Source organism: Urocitellus parryii, chromosome 13 (assembly GCF_045843805.1).
Source record: "Urocitellus parryii isolate mUroPar1 chromosome 13, mUroPar1.hap1, whole genome shotgun sequence".
Taxonomy (NCBI): domain Eukaryota; kingdom Metazoa; phylum Chordata; class Mammalia; order Rodentia; family Sciuridae; genus Urocitellus; species Urocitellus parryii.
Window position 1 is genome coordinate 13399854 of NC_135543.1, and position 21639 is coordinate 13421492.

The window sequence follows — 21639 nt, forward strand, 5'->3', positions numbered from 1 at the left end:
AAAAAAGAACCTGCCTTCAGAAGATAAACACAGTATTTCCCATAAATCCACAGAAAAACAAATGCCACAGGCTTTATTTAAAAAGGAAACAAGTGAATGTCTTTCAGTATACTACAGGCCCACTTTCAGGCTTCAATGCAACTTCAACATGTGTATGTGTGCATTTTCTTTACAAAAAAGCAAAATAAATACTTAACCCAGAACTCAGATACTCACAAACTATGATACCAAATGGAGCCCAAAATGATTCAAAAGCAGATAAAAAGAACTAGATACCTAAGTGTACTTTGTAAATTTCAAAAATTAAACTAGAATGGATTAGCCTAAACTCAGTCTGACTGGACCTTGAACCAAAACTCCAGTTTCTCCAAAAACAATTTAGGATCCCAGAATTAAGGCAACAGTCCATCTGGGGATGCACCCAGTGGAGTTTGCAGTCTTTCTCCTTTTCTGCCATTACAGAAACCTGTGAATACTACACCTCCATTAGAACATTTTTACACTTTCCTGTAAATGTTAGCTTGTTTGTTTCCAAAAATAAGCCCTCAAATCTACAAATATTTCAAAGGAGTCTAGACCATTCATAGTAGTTACCTTTGAATCAAAAGCACAATTGACAGAGTAGATACGGATAGGAATGAATGAATGAGCAGTCTTCCACATTACTGAGCATCAGTGCTCAACCAAAGTGTATCCCATCTTCCTTAAGGAGCCCTAATTAACTCTAATTACATCTGTGGCCATTTACTACTGCTAAAAATAATAAAACCATATTAAATTTATGTAACATCTCAGAATTTACAAAGCACTTTCACATATATCATCAAATCTGAACCTCAAAGTTCTTTCAGATAGTCTTTTTTAAATCATCTTTTTTCTCTAATAAATGGGCTGAGGGAGGTTAAGGGTTTTATATAGGTCTCACATCAAGTAAAGAAACCCACAGTCAAACATAGATCTCCAGTTTCTTGATTAGTGCTTTTTACTCTAAGAAAAAGTGACACCATTCATCCCAAAGTGACCAGGACTTAGTCTATAACTGTTACTGTAGTCCTAGATACCTTCACTCCATTATCTCATTTGATCCTCTCAACACCCTGTGCAGCAGGAAAGAATTACGTCTGTCTATAAAATCAAGTCAGAATCCTAATAAATTCAAAGTCTATACTTCCCAAATGGTAATGGGACCACAGAAGTGTATTTGGGGTAAATTTTCTATATTATGCAAATCAGAGGAGGACACTCATCAGTTAACTCTGGCATCAGATAACTGACTTAAATTCTGCTTCCACCTTGCTCACTGTACAAATCCAGACAAGTTACCAAAATGCTCGGACACAGGGGAGATAAGATCTATTTCATAAGATTGTACTGGGGATTAAATTAGTCAATATTTATAAAGCACTTAAGTGTTTAGCACATAGGGTTCATAAATAACAAAATACTACACATTTTCTTAAACATTATATAGCAGGATACAACTATGCAGTTTAATTCTTTTGCACTTGTTGAAATTAGGAGAAAAAAAAAAAAAACATGGTCTCTGGTTAGTCATTGTGGAAGAAAGAAGTGTTACAAACACCTAAATAAGTTTAGCAACCATAGTTGTATTTCATTTAGTATCTTACAGGAATGAGTCAAGAGATTTTCCCTTTAAGTATTAAAATATTAAATCTAAATTCTAATCAAAGATGATTTGGAACCTCAGCAATACAACTAAAAGCCCGGTTTGCCACCAAATTGAATCTTACAAGCCACAAAATCCATAATACAATTTGTGTCTTGGTCACTTTATAACCAAGATTCGGTCACTAAACCACAAGAAGCTGCTTTTCCAAAGGTGGCAGAAATTGCAATTTCAATTTTCTACATCTGATATCCCCTAAATTGACTTTACCCTTTACTCACCTGCACTAAAAACGACTTCATCTTTACTGGGAGTTTATGTCTTAACAGCACCATAGGTAATATTAGAACAGTGGTCCCAGGGAGGTGGGGGTGTAGTTCAGTGGTAGAACACTTGCCTAGTATGTACAAGGCCCTGGGTTCAATCCCAGGACCTGGAGTGGGAGTGGGGGGGGAGAGAGACAGTAGTCCCAGTATCACAATGTTCTATTGACTCAAATCAGTTCAAATTATATTCTTGTAATCAAGAATTATCAGTAAGGCTCAATGGTACACACCTATAATCCTATAATCCCAGTTACTTGGAAGGCTGAGACAAAAGGATAGCAACTTCAAGGCCAGTCTGGACAATTCAGCCATAACCTTGTCTACAAACAATACTTAAAAAGGTTAGGATGTAGTTAAGTTGTAGAGTGCTTGCCTAGCATGCTTAAGGCCCTGGGTTCCATCCCCCAAACTGCCAAAAAAAAAAAAAAAAAAAAAAATCATCATTTCATGATTTACTGAACCTCTTTTCCCAGATCAACCAAAGAAAGCCTCAATGCACCACCAGTAAAGTCTGCAGATTTCAATGGGTATGTCACCCAACTTTTCTTCTTCTAAATTGAAAAGATAAACAATATATGTTTCATAGTGACATTCAGGGCAGTCCCAGAATTTCTCCAGAAGGGGAAAAAAAGGAAGTTCTTCAGTATAAATAAGCAGCTAAGATTGCTGCCTAATGAAAAATTAATTATTCAGAGTTCAAAATTTGGAAAATGGGAATCATGCTTTTTAAAAATACACTTCTAGAGCGGGGGTTGTGGCTCAGTGGTAGACCACTTGCCTAGCATGCACGAGGCACTATGTTCGATCCTCAGCACCAAATAAAAATAAATATATTGTATCCATATTTAAAAAATCTTTTAAAAAATTAAATAAATAAAGGTATGTGTCCATCTACAATTAAAAAAAAAAAATACACTTGTAACTGCAAGTTCAAAGCCAGCCTCAGCAACTTAGTGAGACCCTGTCTCAAAATTTTAAAAAATAAATAAAAAGGGCTGGGAATGTGGCTCAGTGGTTAAGAGCCCCTGGGTACCACCCTCCCCCCACTGCCAAAAAAAAAAAAAACACTTCTAATATGTGAAGTAAGGAAACTGAGAGAAGTGATGGGAGGGGAGGGGAGGGGATAGGGGGAAAGCAAGGACAGCAAAATGAAACAGATAATATTATTGCTATGTGTATATACAAGACTGCATGACCAATGTGATTCTGCAACCTGTACACTCAGAAAAATGAGAAATTATATCCCATCTGATTCAAATGTATGATATGTCAAGGTCATTGTACTGTCATGTGTAACTAATTAAAACGAATAAAAAAATTTAAAAAAAAAGAAAACAAAACTTTATCTAAGCAGTAGTTTATATATATTCCAGCTGCATCTTAGTCACTTTGAAATGATAAAGAATCCACAAGAAAAGAGCATCATAATACATTCATGAGTTGCCAGCCCAAAAGTCATGGCAACTCTGGAAAAATTATGTCAAAGGAAACTGGAGAGTAAAAAGAAATACAGAGTTGGGTGTAGTGATCTATACCCATAATCCCAACTACTCAGAAAGCTAGGGCAGAAGCATTGGCAAGTTCAAGGCCAGCCTGGGCAATTTAGTAAGACACTTTATCAAAACAAAATTTTAAATAAAAGACTGGAGATGTAACTCAGCAAGGCCCTGGGTTCAATCTTTTGTACTGTAAAAAAGAAAAATGTAGTGGTAAATCAGCTAAGGGTCTTCCCTCTCATTTTTCCTCAACAAATGCAAAAGAGCTACTAAACCTATACTATTTCATATCATAGTAATCATATTATATTAAACAACAGAATTTTATTCCTCTATCAGTTAAAAAAAATATAGAGAAATTCTGAGGAAAAGTAGCATTTTAAATCAGTGAAAAAAGAACACAATTACCTAATAAAAAAATGTCAGGACAATTTAATTTACTACTTCCCATCTTACTCAAAACAGACTAAAATTTAAAGCATTTAAGATAAACCTACAAAATACCCCAATAAAATACTGTATAATTTATTTAAATCTTGAGGAAAAGAAGGCCTTAGTAAAGAGACTCTGAAAACCTAAAGGCAAAGGCTGATGTAAAAATGAACACATAAAGAAAACATTAAGGACTTAGAAAACCAAACTAATTTCCCTAATGTGCCTCTAAAGAGATCTATAAATCAGGGAGAAAAAAGAAAAAAAAAAATGGTGGGCAAGGGATATGTGAACAGGCGATTCTCAGTATGTTAAATTACCAATAAATGCATGAGAAAAAGTTGAACAAAATTAAGAAACACAAATTTTTTGAGAGATTTTTTTTCCCAAGACCATTTCATTTATGCTACCAGTACTCTTCATCCATAAATACAACTACCACCTCCTGTTACTGCCTACCTCAACTCCCAGTGGAGAACATGTGTGAACATACAAGTGTGTGTGCAAGGAAGTAAATGAGTCTGCCTATTATAGCAGTGCTTATGCAGGAGAGTCCCTGTTAACTTAAATGTCAGCTGTACACCAGGCATACCACCTCAGAGAGATAATCAAGATAAATTTCTCCTATGCTTCAGCATCTGGAGTACATATTTTTCTATGCCAGATGCAATGTAATTTTACCCTTTTGTACTTATGCACTTTAAAAGTTCCTTTCCTCAAATTAAAAATGAACAATAATCTCTGGGGAATTAGTTGACTAAGTAAATTAACTTCTATATGACAGGCTAAAACTTTTGCTTAAGGTACATGATTAAATTAAAATGGAAATAAATAGATGTTACAGGAAATTTAAGTATCTAGAAACTTGTTCCCAAGATTCACAAACTGTCTTTCTGCTTACAGGAGCAGGACATTTCTTTTTATCTCTCTCTAAAAAGAGAATTCAAAGCAATGACAGATTTCATAATACAGACTTACAAAATCAGCACACAACAAAAGCCAAAAGAATACTGAACTAGTTGTTTCGATTTTCTGTCACATGAAGGCAGTACTGTATATGTATATATACTAGAATAATATGCTACATACAATTAGTTGTGAGATGACATCTCTTTAAAAAATATAATGTGTCTATTTAATGCATGTATGTTTGGGATGGGAATTTGTTCTTAAAATCTATTCTTAAATTTTTCTCTCAATTAATTTAATGATTCCTCTTTCCAATATTTCCATTCTTCTAACAATTTCAACTTCAAAGTACTGGATGAATCAACATTGATATTCTAGCACAGTATCTTTTCTTGGCCAACCGTGTCTTAAAAAGTTTTATCATAAATCGCCCAAAGGGTAACATCACTGATGAAATCTAGTTTTCCTCTGTGCAATAAAAGTATCCAGATGTTCCATTAGAAGCTGTCCCCTTAAATTCTATCAAAGTAATACAAAATCTCTCACTGATTAGAAAGAAAAAAACTAGAAAACCTTGAAGTAATAAAGAAATCACCAAACTAAATAAATGCACAGAGCACAAGATTTTTCTAATTTTCATTTTGAATAATAAATATTTAAAACAATAAGTTTTCTAGTTCACAATGTGGAAAAAAGAACACTAGACAGACTGAAAATCCGTATTCTTTTTTTTTTTTTTTTAATGTTTATTTTTTAGTTATCGGCGGACACAACATCTTTGTTGGTATGTGGTGCTGAGGATCGAACCCGGGCCGCACGCATGCCAGGCGAGCGCGCCACCGCTTGAGCCACATCCCCAGCCCTGAAAATCCGTATTCTTAATTCTGAGACTGATATGATGAATGATTCTGGACCACACTTAACCTCTACAGGTTTCTTCATCTATTTAAAAAAAAAAAAAAAAAAAAAAGATATTGGACTAACTTGACTCTGTGGAATTCTGTAATCTAATGAAAACAGTGCAAAAATTTCATTTTCTTTAAGTGTTTTCTTCCCTACTGATTCCAGGCACAGTAAGAGGACCACTGCTTACCATGAATTAAAGCTAATTAAACCAGCAAATTCCACACTTTTGGATCTCTCTAAAACAGTTGCTTCAGTAAACTTTGTGCCCTGGATAAAAAAGATACCTTACTTTATAAGTCAATTTTAAGGATTTTATCTGAATTTAAAGAGTTTTTTTGTTTGTTTGCTTGTTTTTTGTTTTTTGTTTTGTAGTACTGGGATTGAACCTAGAGCCTTGCACACACTACTAGGTAAGACTCTGCCACTGAGTTACATCCACAACCCCATCTGTATTTCTTTAAATTCATTTCTAGCATGTTGAATTGTACTTTGGGGAGTAAGGCTGACAAGGATAGGGTGGACCAAGCACTATTCCCTCTTTATTCCCCAATCTCTATTAATAAGGAGGCATCCTTGGGTTGTGAATCTCAGGCTGTGGTCTGAACCTGTTCCCTTCCCATAAAATAAAAGACAGGAGAGGGACAAGTTCAGGTCTTACAGAATTTAAAATAGACATTCAAAACCCTTCTAAACAATAGGCTCTCTAAATGTAGCCTCACAATGTTGAGAGCTGGAAAAGATTATTAGAGATTGGTTCTAATCAAATCCCATCATTTTTACAGATGAGGAAACAAAAGCCCAGGACAGGTTAAAAAGAATGTCCAAGGGGCTGGGGGTGTGGCTCTGTGGTAGAACAGCGTGAGACACTGGGTTCAATCCCCAGCACCACATAAAAATAAACAAATAAAATAAAAGTATTGTATCCATCTACAACTAAGCATGCATACATATATATATAAAGAATGTCCACAGTCATCTCCCAATTCTCCAATCTGTTTTTGAGGAGTCTGGCAGGGGTTTTTTGTTTGGGTTTGATATGGGGAATTGAAGGAAGGGGTGTTTAACTACTAAGCCATATCCCCAGCCCTTTTGTTTTTATTTTAAGACAGGGTCTCACTAAGCTACTTAGGGCCTCACTAAATTGCTGAGGCTGATATTGAACTTGTGACTGTCTCCTGCCTCAGCCTCACAAGTGGCTGGGATTACAGGCATATGCCATAGCACTGGGCTTCCAATTAGTTTTTTAAAAACACAGTACATTTTCTTTCAATCAGACTGTGAGATAAAAGAGTACAAATTTTCCCCCAAAGTTCTGTTTTTTAAAACTATAGTTACTTTCACTCAAAACACACACACACACACGCACACAGAGCATCAGCCAAACTCAAGACCCACAAGATATATCTTCAACATTAAGGTACCAACCTGACAAGCTCTCAAAGCACATGGAAGGTAATAAAGAAAGAATTCCTTAGGAATACATTTCTCATAATCTAGTAAGTCAAAAACTGGTTCTGTGTATAAAATTTCAATCTTAGGACCATGTTTCAGGAATGAATTAAATGGAAAATACAGATAATTATTAATATTCATTGAAAACGAGTACAAATCATACTTTTTTTGCTATATCTAAAAACATGCCTGGTATTTGAAAAGAAAGCCCAAATGTTCAAACAAATTATTAACTGAGGCAGGTATATGAAAAGATTCATTCTCCAACAGCTCTTCATCAGATATATGAGTCATAAGAAATGATAGCAACAAATACAAATCCCTACCTGCTTGAAAAGAATGCAGAAAAGAACTAAAGAAAAATATAATTCAAATTATCTCAAACTTCAGAATTCTAAATAGATTTGACTCATATTAAAATGGTCCAAGGGGCTGGGGAGTGGCTCAGGGGTAGAGCGCTTGCCTAGCACACATGAGGCACTGGGTTCAAACCTCAACACCACATAAAAATGAAATAAAGATATTATGTCCACCTACAACTAAAAAATAAATATTAAAAAGAGATGGTCCAAAACTAAATTATTTCAAATTTTATTCAATCTTCAGCTGAATGCTTTCACAAAACCAGAAATGAGACTAATTTACTCTTAGGCAAGCTTCACTTGGGAAAGTATATGCCAAAAATTCTCAATATTTCTTGTTTGTTTTTATTTACTATTTGCAAACTCATTTGTACAACATACAAATAAAACATTTCACCCAGTTTCCAACATAACATCTAGATTACACATGCAGAGTCCACTAGATTGATACTTCAACAAGACACTTTATTCTATCATTAAGTGTATTTTATAACATATAAAAACAATCTCAAACATAAAAAATACAATGGGGGGGCTGGGGATGTGGCTCAAGCGGTAGCGCGCTCGCCTGGCATGCGTGCGGCCTGGGTTCGATCCTCAGCACCACATACCAACAAAGATGTTGTGTCCACCGAGAACTAAAAAAATAAATATTAAAAATTCTCTCTCTCTCTCTCTCCTCTCTCACTCTCTCTCTCTCTCTAAAAAAAAAAATACAATGGGGGAAAAATAATTATAGCACAAATGTGGCATTATGGGATAGTTATGCTTTGTTTCATTTAACGTACTGAAAGGTACACCAGGCCAACTCATGATACAACAAAACCATTCCACCTCTAAAATTAAAGTATAATAATGCTTCACTAAACAGTAACTGTTGTTATCTTTGATAAAAAGAACAGTATCAGGGCTGGGGTTGTGGCTCAGCAGTAGGGTGCTTCGCCTAGCACGTGTGAGGCCCTGGGTTCAGTCCTCAGCACCACATAAAAATAAATAAATAAAGATATTGTGTCCAACTACAACTGAAAAATAAATATTATTTTTAAAAAAGAACAATATCATACAATTTGAAAGAAAAACTGTTATTTCACAGTTAACCAAATATCCTAATGTTCTTAACCAAAATATCATCATTAAAGACAATTCTTTCCAGATCCTTGAGTTTCAATTTAATGAAATTTTCTAAATCCTAGAACTTAAGTTTCACACAAATTCAAACATAGTAAGTCATACAGCCTATGTTATAAATCCACATGGCCAACTCTTTTTTTAAAAATTATACAATCGTTTAGAAGGCCAAAGGTAAGTATAAAAAAAGGTTTGTCCTAGAAGCACAGTGACATTAGGCCAAGATTCAAAACCCCTCATCACCCCTACTCCACCAGATGCATGTGATTAAAGGGGTGGAGTGGGTTTTAGAAGGTGGGATTTTAAAGGGGAAAAAAAAAGGCTTTATTTTCTCAGTCTGTTTCAGACATTTTGATAACATCTCTTTCTCCTTTTCAAAATGTCAGGTGTCTTTAAAGGAATAGTTTTTCTATTGAATAGGCTGCAGGATCTCTCAACTTTCACAGTACAATTAAACCCCTCTCCTGTCCAGCAGATTGAACCATGTTAAACCCTGGCACACAACAAAATCATTAAATCTAAGATGCCTCATTTGACAGATGTCTCATTAAATTCATCTCAAAGTTGAGGTAAGAGATGCCTTTGAAAGGGGGGGGGGGGGCTATTAACTCTTAAAAAAAAAACTTTAAGAACTGCTCTCTCAAAGTCCAGAGTTCATTGGTGTAAAAAAGAAGATATTAATAGAATGTGGCACGTCTAAAATCTTCTGCCATAGGAGAAACACTTCTGTGTATATATGTTTAACACAACCCTGGGGACCAAATAGGATGCCACACTGAAGAATCATACACTACCAGCTGCTTGAACAAAATTCCACAAATTCAACAAATGTTAAAAAAAAATGCCAAGTATCACCATAAGCCTGGATCATATACAATGTTAATAAATCAAAAGGTAAATTCAGACTTCTGAAAATAAGAAACAAACACATATTCAACAAAACTCTGGAAAACCAATCACTGAAGGTTGCAGACCTGACAGTCTTATTCTTTTTTGTGTACTGGGAATACAACTCAGGACTTCACACATGCTAAGTATGTGCTCTCCCACTGAGCTACATCCTAAGCCCCAAAGTGACAATCTTAGAGCAAGAAAAAGATACAACCCTCAACACTGAAATTTTATACAAACTCATTTACGCCTCTCTCCTCTCAAACGCATTTACACCTATTCTCCTCACTCTATGGTAATTTTAACAAGTACAAAAGACATACCATTTTAGGAATAACTAAATAACTATATAATATTAATTATAAAAATGGTATAACAGCATAGCAATACCAATAAAGCACTATTCATGACTAAAGTACAGATAATTCTATTTTAAAATAAAAGACAGTTAAAATTTTAAATGATGGACTATTTTCAGTACTTTAAAATCTGTTTTAAAGGAACTAAATTAATCACAATCCCCTCTCAAAAATTATCCTCTCTTTAGGTAAAGTGCTAATTCCCTACTTCCTAATGGAGATTTACAATATTAACAAATTAGACATGTTTGAATAAGAGAATCAAGAATCATCATGTAAACTTTATGTCATTTTGACTTAAATGTAAGTATCACTATTTGCAAACAGAATGTTGAGAATACTTTAGTACTTTCTGTATTGTCTACTTTATTTGCCATTCGTGGTTCTTCATGTTTTTAAAGGCAGAGTGACAAAAATAGAATTGTCCACATTTTACAATGAATATCATTCAGGACTAGAGAATTATATCACTTCATTACCAGCAAACACAGCATAGTTTCTAGATGCTTTTAACCAAGTGAAAAAATTCAAGTGCAAATGAAATTCCACTTCGATTCATGGAAAGTGATATGAATTGCAAAATAGAGTATCCTAGCTCTCTCTATTCTCAGCTCTGCCAAGGATTGAAAAACTGCAAGCAAGAGTCAAATTTTATCTCTGTGCATCAGTTTCTCCATCTCAAGAGAGGACTGGCACCAACTCCTCCCTAATAATGTTTTTTAAAGGGAAAATGAGATAATTTATGTGAAAGTCCTTTAAGATTTTTGAAGATAATAAAATCCAACGTATTACAGATAGTCTCAAACCACTTACCAAGAAAAAGAGCATGTACTTTATATCAAAAACAACAAATGAAGTATAAATTTTAAAATACATTAAAAAAAAAACCTTTTGCACTTAAAAGCACTGTTCAAGCACATACTGGTGACACATGTTCAAACCACGATATTCAATACTGCTGTAATTATAGTAATAAGAACCTGCTTGTCAATATTACAGCCTCATGCTGAACTACACCTTCTTGGTTTCCATGTAGGAACCATGTTAAGGACTCCCTCTCCCAGAGAGAAAAAAGAGAAGAAATATGAGAGGGTAAGGAGATTGTCTTTCAAACAATCTCAAAGAATCACACACAAATATATCTTTTTCACTAAGTACAATTTGTGTGCTCTTCTTTCTGTCAACATCCTTTCTCATTATTAAATTTGAAATGAAATAGCTATATTACTAGATCTAAAAGGTGGTAGAAAAAGAGTCAAAAAATATAATTTCATACACCCTTGCTCAATGACACAGACTCCACAGGGAGTCTAAAACACATTCTTGCTTAGGAGTCCATAACTTATGTCAGACAACCTAAGTTTTTAATTGTTTTAATCTAAAATTGCTCTTTCAAGTAAAATTTAAGTTGTCTGATTTTAAAAGGAGATTAAATTTGAGCATAATTAGCATATGAAAGTAAACTCAGATAAAGCTATTCAAATTTGCTCATATTTAAAACAGATAAGAGAATGGCTATGTTATTGGTGCAATATCAATCTTCAAAATAACTTTTCATTATCAACTCTGTAATTAGATGGTACCTTTTATCTACCTTCAACTTCATTAAAGACTTTCATTTTACTCTACCCAAATACATATTTAAGTAGTCAAAGCAACCATAAGTGTCTTTCAAAATCTTTAAAAGAACAATCTGAATTGGGTTATAAATATTAAAATTTAAATGAAAGGTGACCCTCAGGAGAAACAAAGTTTTCTTCTAGACAAGAGCTTCTTAAAGTAACAGATTGGATAAACCAGATAGAAAGTAAACAATAAATTCAATTTACATATAAGAATATATATTCAGGGGCTTGGGCTGCAACTCAGTGGCAAAGCACCTACCTAGCATGTATGAGGCACTGGGTTCATTCTCAGCACCACATAAAAATAAACAAATAAAATAAAGGCATTCTGTCCATCTACAAGTACAAAAAAAAATTTTTTAAAGAATATATTTAAAAGGCCTCAAAGGCAACTTTATAGCTAGTCTTAACTCCACCTATGCATAAACAAAAAGACATGCAGTAACTTATGAATAATTATATAAAGAATTATAAAAAACAAATAAGGTACAGAATTTTCCAACACTCTCTTAAAGGATGTCATCTAAAGCAAACATTAATTTTCTTTTTTCTAAGAGAAAAAATTAACTACCAAAATGTAACATTCTCTTTCTGCAATGTCCTATATTCTACTGGAGCACAGAGATAATTTCTAGGAATCTCTTCATCTTGGTGCAAACCTTCACTATATGCTAAATCCTGACAATGTTCCGGTAAGAGATCAAGGCCCTTTTGTTTGTCAATAAACTTCCCTGCAAAAGTTCAAGTGAATTCACCATATACTAAGTTTTGTTCTTTAGCAAATGAGTATCAGCGCTGAGATGTTTGGTATATTCCCTTAGGTTTCAAATAAGCAATCAGACATCTTTTTAACAATCAGGCATCTTCCTTCTAGAACACCTGTACACTAGTTTCATATTCAAAAGCAGCATACATACTATATGTGTGTGGAATCTCCACTTTATTAGTTATCATTATGAACACATACAAAGAGATATGTGTGTATTCATGCTGTGCATACAGAAATGAAGCAATAAGTTCAGGATAAAGTAGCAATTACAACTTTTCACAAAATTAAAATAACCATGCCAGAAATTTAAGATTTAGCTAGAAAGACTTGTCATTTTTACGTTGAGTTAGGAAAAAAAAATTGCTTATCATCCACTTAGAATATTTTAGACACTCAATTGAAAAGAGAATCAAAATTTAAATTTTGTAACTGTGACACCCATAAATTTTCCCATAGACAACACATACAATCATAGTTTCTTCCATATAAAGATGTTCAAACATTGCTTATTTTAAATGCTTTACTTTATATCTACTTCCCTCAGTATCATTTAATTTAAGGACATGTTAAAATATTGTCCTTTCAAGTGTGATTACTATTTAATGCTTTTGAAAAATAGTATTTTCCAAATTATATGAGCAATAGGAGAAAAAAAATATAGTCATTACTCCCACATAATAAAACCTCCTATTTTTCTGGGCCAAAAACTTTAAAAGACATGTCACACTGCAAAAGCTACCAAGATCTGGTTTTCTTTATACAGCAAAGATTCATGAGAAATTCACTTAAGAATTTCAGAAAAACTTCAATGAAACTCACAAGAACAAACTCATCAGAGACATGCTTATCAGTCACCCAGACTTCAATGTGGGAGTAAAGATTTCTTCATTCAAACTAGAAAAACTGCCACTAGGACACAAGTTGGACCAAAACACATTAAATTTGAAAAAATAACTACAGATTAACAGAGTTGATTGTATAATTACTTTTCCACCTTCACCTAAAACCTCAAGTTGGCAAAAAAAATTAATTCCCCTGATTTAATTCTGCAATGTGAACTTTAAATAAAATTTCTTATGACTAAGAACTCAATTCTTCAAACCAGAGGAGAAAAATGATGCAAACAACTTATAAAAGTCAAATACAATAACCAGGATCTACAGCTTCCTAATTTAATACCAGTCAAGTCTTTAGCCAAAAGAGAAACACTACATTAGTTACTCTTTGTAAAGAATTTGATCTGGTACTGAAAAAAGACTGAGAAGGATTTCAGATCAGATGTGAAGATACAGTAACCATTTCAATTCTTATTGCAAACCTTATTTCAAGTTCTACTGCAATATATAAGGGCTGGAAGAAACAGGCAAAAAAATTTTTGATTTTTTTTTCCAGGAGTCAAACTTGTAATGGAAATTGAAAAAAAAGCTTTAAAAAAACAAAAAGTGCTGGGAGAAAATATCACTAAAAACGAGGATCACATCTGTCAAGTGGCCAGCAAGGACTCCACGGGGAAATAAGCTTGGCAGAGGGTGAAACACACAAGGGCATCAGTTGGCAAGGAATGAGCTCACGGGGGCATAGGGCTGTACTTAACAGTCTATGAAAGGTAACAGGCGGACAGTCAAATGTAGGGAAGGTGCTCCGGAGCACTTCTACTGGTCATTCCCCTCGGTTGGTGTAATGTCCACGTGAGAGTTGCCTGAAACCCAACAAGCCAGAGGCCTGAAGTAAGCACTTGAGTGTTAAACGTGCTGCTGCCTCTTTCAGGAGTCTGTTTCCTGTAAACTTCCCGGGGACTGGGCCACCACCTCCAACTTGCTTTCCAATCTCAGGCCCTGAGATCTACTAAAACTCGCAGACTTAAAGATGGCCCAACTTAGAACTACACAGACTGCGTGAAAGCTATAAAGACACACCAGACAAAGGCGCACCAAGACGCGCGTTTACTCTGGGGCTGGGCGATCTGAATCATTTCTCGTCCCTGCCAGGGTGTGAGCCACAGGTCCACACACAGGTGATCTCCTTACCTGCATAGAAGCGAATGAGACAGCCAACCTCCGAGTCCATGCCTTCCTCCTGCACCCTCCACAGCTCCCCAAATCCCAGTTGGAAGAGGTAGTCATTTTGAATCTGCAAAGGCTTCTCGTCCGCCTCCAGGCGCCGGGTGGTCTCTCCGTGGAGCTGCACATACAGGGTGGGCGGCGAAGGTGCCTTCTCGGCGGTCACCCCACTTCTCCTGGGGGTCGCGGGGGGGCCGCTCGGGGCCGCGGCCGCCGCCTCCTCCTGAGACCCCTCGCGGGCCGCCCCTCCCAGGACGTCGACACCCCTCGGGGCTTTCTGCTGCGGCCGCGGGGGGGAAGCTGACGGGGAGGGCTGCCGGGGATGCGCGGGGCGGCCGGGACGGCGAGGCTGGCCAGTGGCCACCGTCGGGGCGGGCGCGGGGTCGGCCTCCAGCTCCTCCGACGACGAGGAGCCGCCGCCGCTGCTGTATGGGTCCAGCCGGTCGGACACGCTCTCGGCGCTGGGGCTCAGGCTGAAGCTCTCCGTGTCGGAGGCCGGGCCCGGGGTCCCGCCGTCTAGACGCCGCGGGCCACACAGCTCTCCGGGGCTGGAGTCCGAAGGCGCAGGGCTGGCACGCGAGGGGCACCGGATCCAGCCGCCCGGGCCGCCGGGGGGCAGCGGCAGATCGGCGGGAGGCGCGCGCTGAGGGCCCCCGACGGCACCGGGCGCGCTCCTCGCGGGCGGAGGCTCCAGGTCCCGCGGCTCAGGGGGCGCCAGCCGGGACCCGGCATCCAGAGGCGGCTCGGCGCGGGCCGGGGTGACTGCCGGTACCGGCCCCTGGCCCAACACCTTCACCACGCCGCCGCCTTTGTGGCCCAGCTGCAGCAGGCGGGCGGCCACCTCGCCGGCCGTGGTGTCCAGTGTGCAGAGCACCGGGCGCAGGTAAGTCGAGGCCATGTGGCGATCGAAGACGTGCACGCAGCCCCGCTGGAGCTGGTGCCTCACCCAGTCCCGATCCGACGGCTGCAGCTGCAGCATCTGCCGGTGTTTCAGGAGCAGCGTCTTCCTGTCCAGGCTCCGGGTACACAGCGACGCCGAGGCCGAGCAGGAGGCGGGGAGGCCGGCGGCGCCGGGGGAGTGCGAGGCGGCAGCGGCCGAGGACGAAGACGACGAGGACGACGACGAGGACGACGAGGCGGCGGCGGCCGCGGACAGATTCCTCTTCAGCCGCCCTCTCCTCAGCAGTAGGGAGTTGGCGCCGCTGCCGGCCCCGGGCCCCGGGGTAGCCCCACCAGCGGTGGGTTGGGGCGCCCCGCGCCGCCTCCTGCGGGCCGTGCCTCCCGCCCTACCGGGCAGCGGCCCCGGCTGCGCCTCGCCGGGGGCCTCTTCCCGCGCGCCGCCGCCGCCGCCGATCCCGCTCGCAATCGCCGGGGTCAACACGGGCTCCGGGCTCCGGCCACCCCCGGCCGCCGCCGCCGCCAGAGCCGCCGCCGCCGCCGCCGCTGCCGCCGCTCGGTCCTCCCTGCTAGTGTCGGGGAGTCGCTGCGCCGCGGCGGCGGGCTCCATTGCAGTGGGGCTTCGCGTTTCCCCCCCAGCTCCGGAGGCAGCGGACAGAAAGGGAGGAGGTGAGGCGAAGGTGGGAGACGGCGGCGGCGCGCCGACCAGGGAGAAGCCAATGGCGTTCGGCGCCGCCGTTCCAAGGGATTATGTGGCAATTCGGAGCATTCCGTCGGTGTCTCGGTGTTCCATCCCGCGCTCCCGCCTCGCCACCACCGCCCCCCCACACGCGCCCTCCCCGCCCGGGTCGCGGGCTCCCTAGCGCCAGGCCCCGCCCGCTCCCCCTCGAGCCAGCCGCGGAGCCCGGCTCATTGAATATTAATCAAGCGCTGGGAGCGGGAAGGCTAGAGGCGGGAAGGGCGGGGGCTCCGCGCGGACCTCATGAATATGCATCGCTAGCATGACGGCATTCCTGGGAGCAACAGGGATGGCGGGGAGGCGGGGCTTCAGGGTAAACAAACGTGAGGCGTGCGTGCGAGGGCGGGGCGGAGCTTTCCCGGGAGGTTCCTGGGCAGGCTCGGAGCGGACAGCGCTGAGGGGCGCGCGGTGCACCTCGGGAGTTGTGTTCTCACTGGGGTCCTGCATGCGGGAGGGAAACTCGGCGAACTACAAGCCCCAGCGGTCCTTGGGCTCTGCCCCTCCTCGGGGCCCTCAGTCCGCCTGGGCCAGCGGGTATGTGCCCTCTGCTGTAGAACTCTGTGCCAGGAACGTTCACTTGGATCTCACTCGCTCACTACTCGCCGGGTGACTTATTTTCCCCGCTCGTTGGGAGCCAGGACTTTCAGGGCCCCTAACCGTACGAAAGCCATTGGTCCTCCCCTGGGCGGGTTGTGGGGTACCGATACCCACCCCCTGCCCCTGGAGACCACAGGCCCGCAGGGTGGGCCCAGCCTACTTCTTCAGCACTTTCTCAGTGCCGGGAAGACAGGGAGGGTCTGGAAATTCTTAGACCGTTATTGAAGATGCTTGGTGGCAGTCGCTCAACCCTGAGCCGTCTTCTCCTTCTCTTTTTAGGGGAAAAATGGCAAAGGAATGTGCTCTCGTTTCCCACGGATCTCGAAGTTTGGAGTAATTTAGTGACACAGAAAACAGTAGAAAGTGGAAGGAACGTTGGAACAGAGACGTAGTTGGATTCGGGATGGGCTGTTCTTGTATGCTTTCTCTTAATGTCTTACCTTTTTTTTTTTTTTCTTTCAGCATTCAAGGAGGGAAAATATTATTTTCTACTGCTACAATGTTTAGTTGTGGTCTGGGTGGGGAGTGTTTTTGTTATTGTTTGATCTACTGATATTGTCGGCTAGATTAGGGCAGTTTGCTATTTAAAATAATTTAGTAAGTCTTTTAAATTGAATTACCACTCTGCCTGAGAATACTGTATAAATCTGGATTTTCATATGTGAGACTTTTCAATAGTTATAACGACCTATACCATACAGGTCCTGCCTTAACTTCAATAAGATTATTAAACTTGAGTTTGAGAAGAGAAAGAGATATCAGCTGGAGCTGTAGCAAGGAAAATTGTATTTAAATTATCCACACAAAGGAATGGAGAGAGCTGCAGGACAAAAAATAAACATTTTTCAATGATTCTTGAAATTCTCAAAAATGATTTCCTGTATTTTTCTTTGAAAGTCTTACCCCTTGGCCTCATGAAACTAATTTTTATTCCATGTAACTTACATCAACAATAACATTTTTTTAATTGGGAAGATTATAAGCTCCTACATGACAAATAATGTTAAAGTCAATTATTTTAACATAAAAATTTATTTAATAGAAATATGTTCCCATCACTGTTACAACAATTGAATAATTAAACATTGTTCATGCCTTCATAGAGTTTATAAATTAAAACAACATTTAATAAATGAGACAGAGTACATGGGGGAAAGTACGAAAGAAAGCACTTTGGAAAGAAAGAAAACAGGGAAGTTAGAGAACATAGGCCTAACTTTGAATGAAATATACTGAGATAAAAGAAAATGAGTACCTGTGGAAGTAAATCTCTAAAGAAAAGAGGTAATGCAGCATAAATTTAAACTGCACTAATTTATATGTAGGCCAGCCCCTAACACTATCAGTTGTAGAAGTGGAAAGAATGGTATTTTAATTTAGGCATCCTTTAATAAGATTAAAAACAAAGCACATGTTAAACTTCAGTACTAAAATGGAATTTTTGCACCTCTTTATATTCAATAGTTCCTTAGTTGATCTCCTACAAAACCATTGTAATATTTGCTGTATACTTTATATATATATAAAGTGTATATATATATATATATATATATATATATAAAGAAATGTAGGACTAGGGTTGTAGCTCAGTGGTAGAGCACTTGCCTGGCATGTGTGAGGCTCTGGGTTGAATCCTCAGCACCACTTATAAACAAACAAAAAATCCATTGGCAACTAAAAAATATAAAAAGAAGTATATATTAACTCCCATATGTCTCTTTTTTTTTTTAAGAGAGAGTGAGAGAGAATTTTTAATATTTATTTTTTAGTTCTCGGCGGACACAACATTTTTGTTGGTATGTGGTGCTGAGGATCAAACCCGGGTCGCACGCATGCCAGGTGAGCGCGCTACCCCTTGAGCCACATCCCCAGCCCCGCATATGTCTCTTTCTAAAGTTATATTTCTTCACCTAATGTAACAAGCCCTAGGTAAGTTTCTTCTAATCAAAAATTCAGTCACCATTGGCCCAATGTCCATTAGCATCCTCTCTAAGAAATTATAGTTGGTTATTTAATCTACTTCTGATTCCTGTCAGTTGGGTTTATACAGTCACCATGGCTCTGCCTTTTTAATCCCTTAAGAATTTTATTTATTCTTTCAAGGTATTTATAACCAAAACATATTCTCCAAAGGGGGGGGGGGGGTTAAAGAAAAGCATTGCTCAGAAAATTTAGTATCCAAAATAGTGGAGTTGGGGAAAAGCTGGGGAGACATCTTATACTTGTGGCAGATAGGAACTTGGTGTCAGGATACATCTTACCAAATTGATGGTGAGTGAGTTAATAAACATTGTTAAAAGTATCTCAGCACAAAGAAAAGTAAACACATTCCCACTTTAAAAAGGGAAGTTGAGCTGGGCATGGTGGCATGATTATAGGGCACACACCTGTGATCCCAGCAACTCCAGAGGCTGAAACAAGAAGATCTTGAGTTCAAAGCCAGCCTTAGCAAGAGCAAAGCCCTTAGCAACTCAGATGGGTGTCTAAATAAAATACAAAATAGGGCTGGGGGTGTCGCTCAGTGATTAAGCACCCCTGGGTTCAATCCCTGGTACCAAAAAAAAAAAAAAAGGTGGGGGGTGGTGAGGTTGTAGCTCAGTGGAAGAGCACTTGCCTAGCATGTGTTCAATTCTCAGCACCATATATGCACCATATATGAATAAATAAATTAAAGATCCATTGTCAACTAAAAAAAGTATTTAAAAAAGGCGAGGGTATTCAAAGAATACAGTTTTGCCAGATTTCATGCATAGAGTAATCAGAAAGATGGCATTCCATTTTACTCAGAATCATAAAAATCAGAGTGGAGGGCAGAGCAGAAAGGTCCACAGTGTGATCCTTCCATCCCCACACCTTCATGAAATTACTAAACTCGGAGGTGAGACAAAGAAAAAAAAGAGTTCCTAAAACAGAGACAGTCTTCTTAACACCAGATCAAAGAGAACCTTATAGTTGAAATAACAAATTGATAAAGGGCAAGAATACTTGCATTTAGAGCCTGCCTGTATTATGGAACTGAATCTACACCATCTGTGCCAACCCACACTATACAGTTTCTCTGAATAAAAAGTTTTGATAAAAGACAAATGTTTTCCAGATACCAATGAAATAGCAGCTTCTCCCACTTAAAAAGTAGAGTGGGGAATATGCTTGTATTCCAAACCATGGAATGCTGTCCCCACTTTAAAGTGTTCCAAACATACACTCTAAAATCACATTTCTGACTAGCCACTTTTCAAAGAATAACATATTAAAATGCTAAAAGATAATCCTGAAAGGAAACATTAGATGTAAAAGTTGTAAACCCTGATGCCAACTCGTTAAAATATTTTCACAGCTAAGTTGAGAGAAAGAGAACATAATTTTCAATTTACTGCCACAGTTTACTTTCTGCTGTGTGATTTATAACTGACTTGCTATGTTCTGCATCTAGGTTAATCCTGTTTGCATCCTTAGATCTGAGATAAAAGGAACTATCTTTGGTGTTTTTTTCTGATATAAGCAGTTGGAATTTTAATGGAGGCATGAGTTGATAGCTGGGATGGTTTCAATCTGAATTGTTAAGGACTCAGCTGTGTCCAGAAATAAACTCAGAAAGATGTGATATACAATGTAATACATTTAGTTAGTACATTATGAACAAGGAATCTAATTATAGTTTCACATTTTTATATCCCTTGAGCTACTAGTGGTTTACCAAGCCTAAATTGCTGGCTATTTACTCATTCTTTTTTACTATGAGGAACCCATTTAGCAAATTACTGCTCTAGTGCACTAAATGGGTCCCAGGTGGCCAAACTGAATTAATATGTTCCCTGTTCACTGGCAGATGAGACCTTATGGTCTCTCTAGTCTTACCCCTCCCTCATAAAACTTACAACTTGAATTCTATAAAGAGTTTAGATTACCTCTCTCATCTCAGGTACTCCACTTTATAAATATGACTTGATCACTTTTCAGACTTTGGTGCACCCTTTTCAATCCCATAATTCTTTATCTTTTTCTTGTTTCTCACATCCCATTTTACAGAAATAAACACTTGTTTTGTATGTCACAAAAATGAAGTTTTGGACCAGGAATAAAAGCTATGTAGACCCACCCTCTCCTCTAACAATGTAAATTACCTCGGACACTCATTAAGTATTTAGAGAACTTTTTTTTTTTAATATTTTATTTAGAAACAGGATCTTTTTTTTTTAATATTTATTTTTAGTTTTTGGAGGACACAACATCTTTGTTTGTATGTGGTGCTGAGGATCGAACCCGGGCCGCACGCATGCCAGGCGAGCGCGCTACCGCTTGAGCCACATCCCCAGCCCACTTAGAGAACTTTTAAGTTCATCATTCACCCTCAGTAAATAGCATAGAAAAAAAATACCTGCCCTGATTATTATGTATGGCCTTGTCTGCTTTTTGTTTTTGTTTTTTCCAATCTTCAGTTAAAATCATAGTTGTTGTTTTAGGCAAATGGGGAAAATCTAGATTTACAAATTATGTATGAATCTAAGTATCTCTTCCCAAAGTATTTATTTCCTGTATCAGTTAATTCATTGTGATTATTTTAAATAGTCCTACAATAATGATACATTTTAAATACATTAATTTGTAAAATTGATTTATACCCATATTTTTACAAACACATTTTGGTTCTAACCCATTCTAAGCACCTAATACTTCTCCCATCGAGACTCACATCCATCAAGACTAACATCTAGGGGCTGGCGATGTGGCTCAAGCGGTAGCGTGCTCGCCTGGCATGCGTGTGGCCCGGGTTCGATCCTCCAGCACCACATACAAAACAAAGATGTTGTGTCTGCCAATAACTAAAAAATAAATAATTATTTAAAAAAAAAAAAAAGACTAACATCTAACAGATATCTTTCCTGCATCATCCCAAAATATTTCTTCTATTTCTTCCATGACTAAAAATGGGAAAGTATTCTCCTGATCATGATTCCCCATACTCACAGTCATCATTTATGCCCTGAAGGAGCAGTGTGACTGTTTATTCTCCTTTTTGCCTCTTAGTAGAGAGATTATAAGAGATAACCATCAGTTCCTAGG

General features: G+C 39.1%; 1 protein-coding gene across 1 annotated transcript in view; it reads right to left on the reverse strand.

Annotated features, from left to right (window-relative positions):
* Phlpp1 (PH domain and leucine rich repeat protein phosphatase 1) overlaps positions 1-15902 on the reverse strand; it is a 214663-nt gene extending 198761 nt beyond the window's left edge. Inside the window, exon 1 of the mRNA XM_026404647.2 lies at positions 14310-15902. Coding sequence (XP_026260432.2) covers positions 14310-15849 — 1540 coding nt within the window. The 5' untranslated portion in view covers positions 15850-15902. The remainder of the gene's footprint in view (positions 1-14309) is intronic.
* Positions 15903-21639: the final 5737 nt, after the last annotated feature.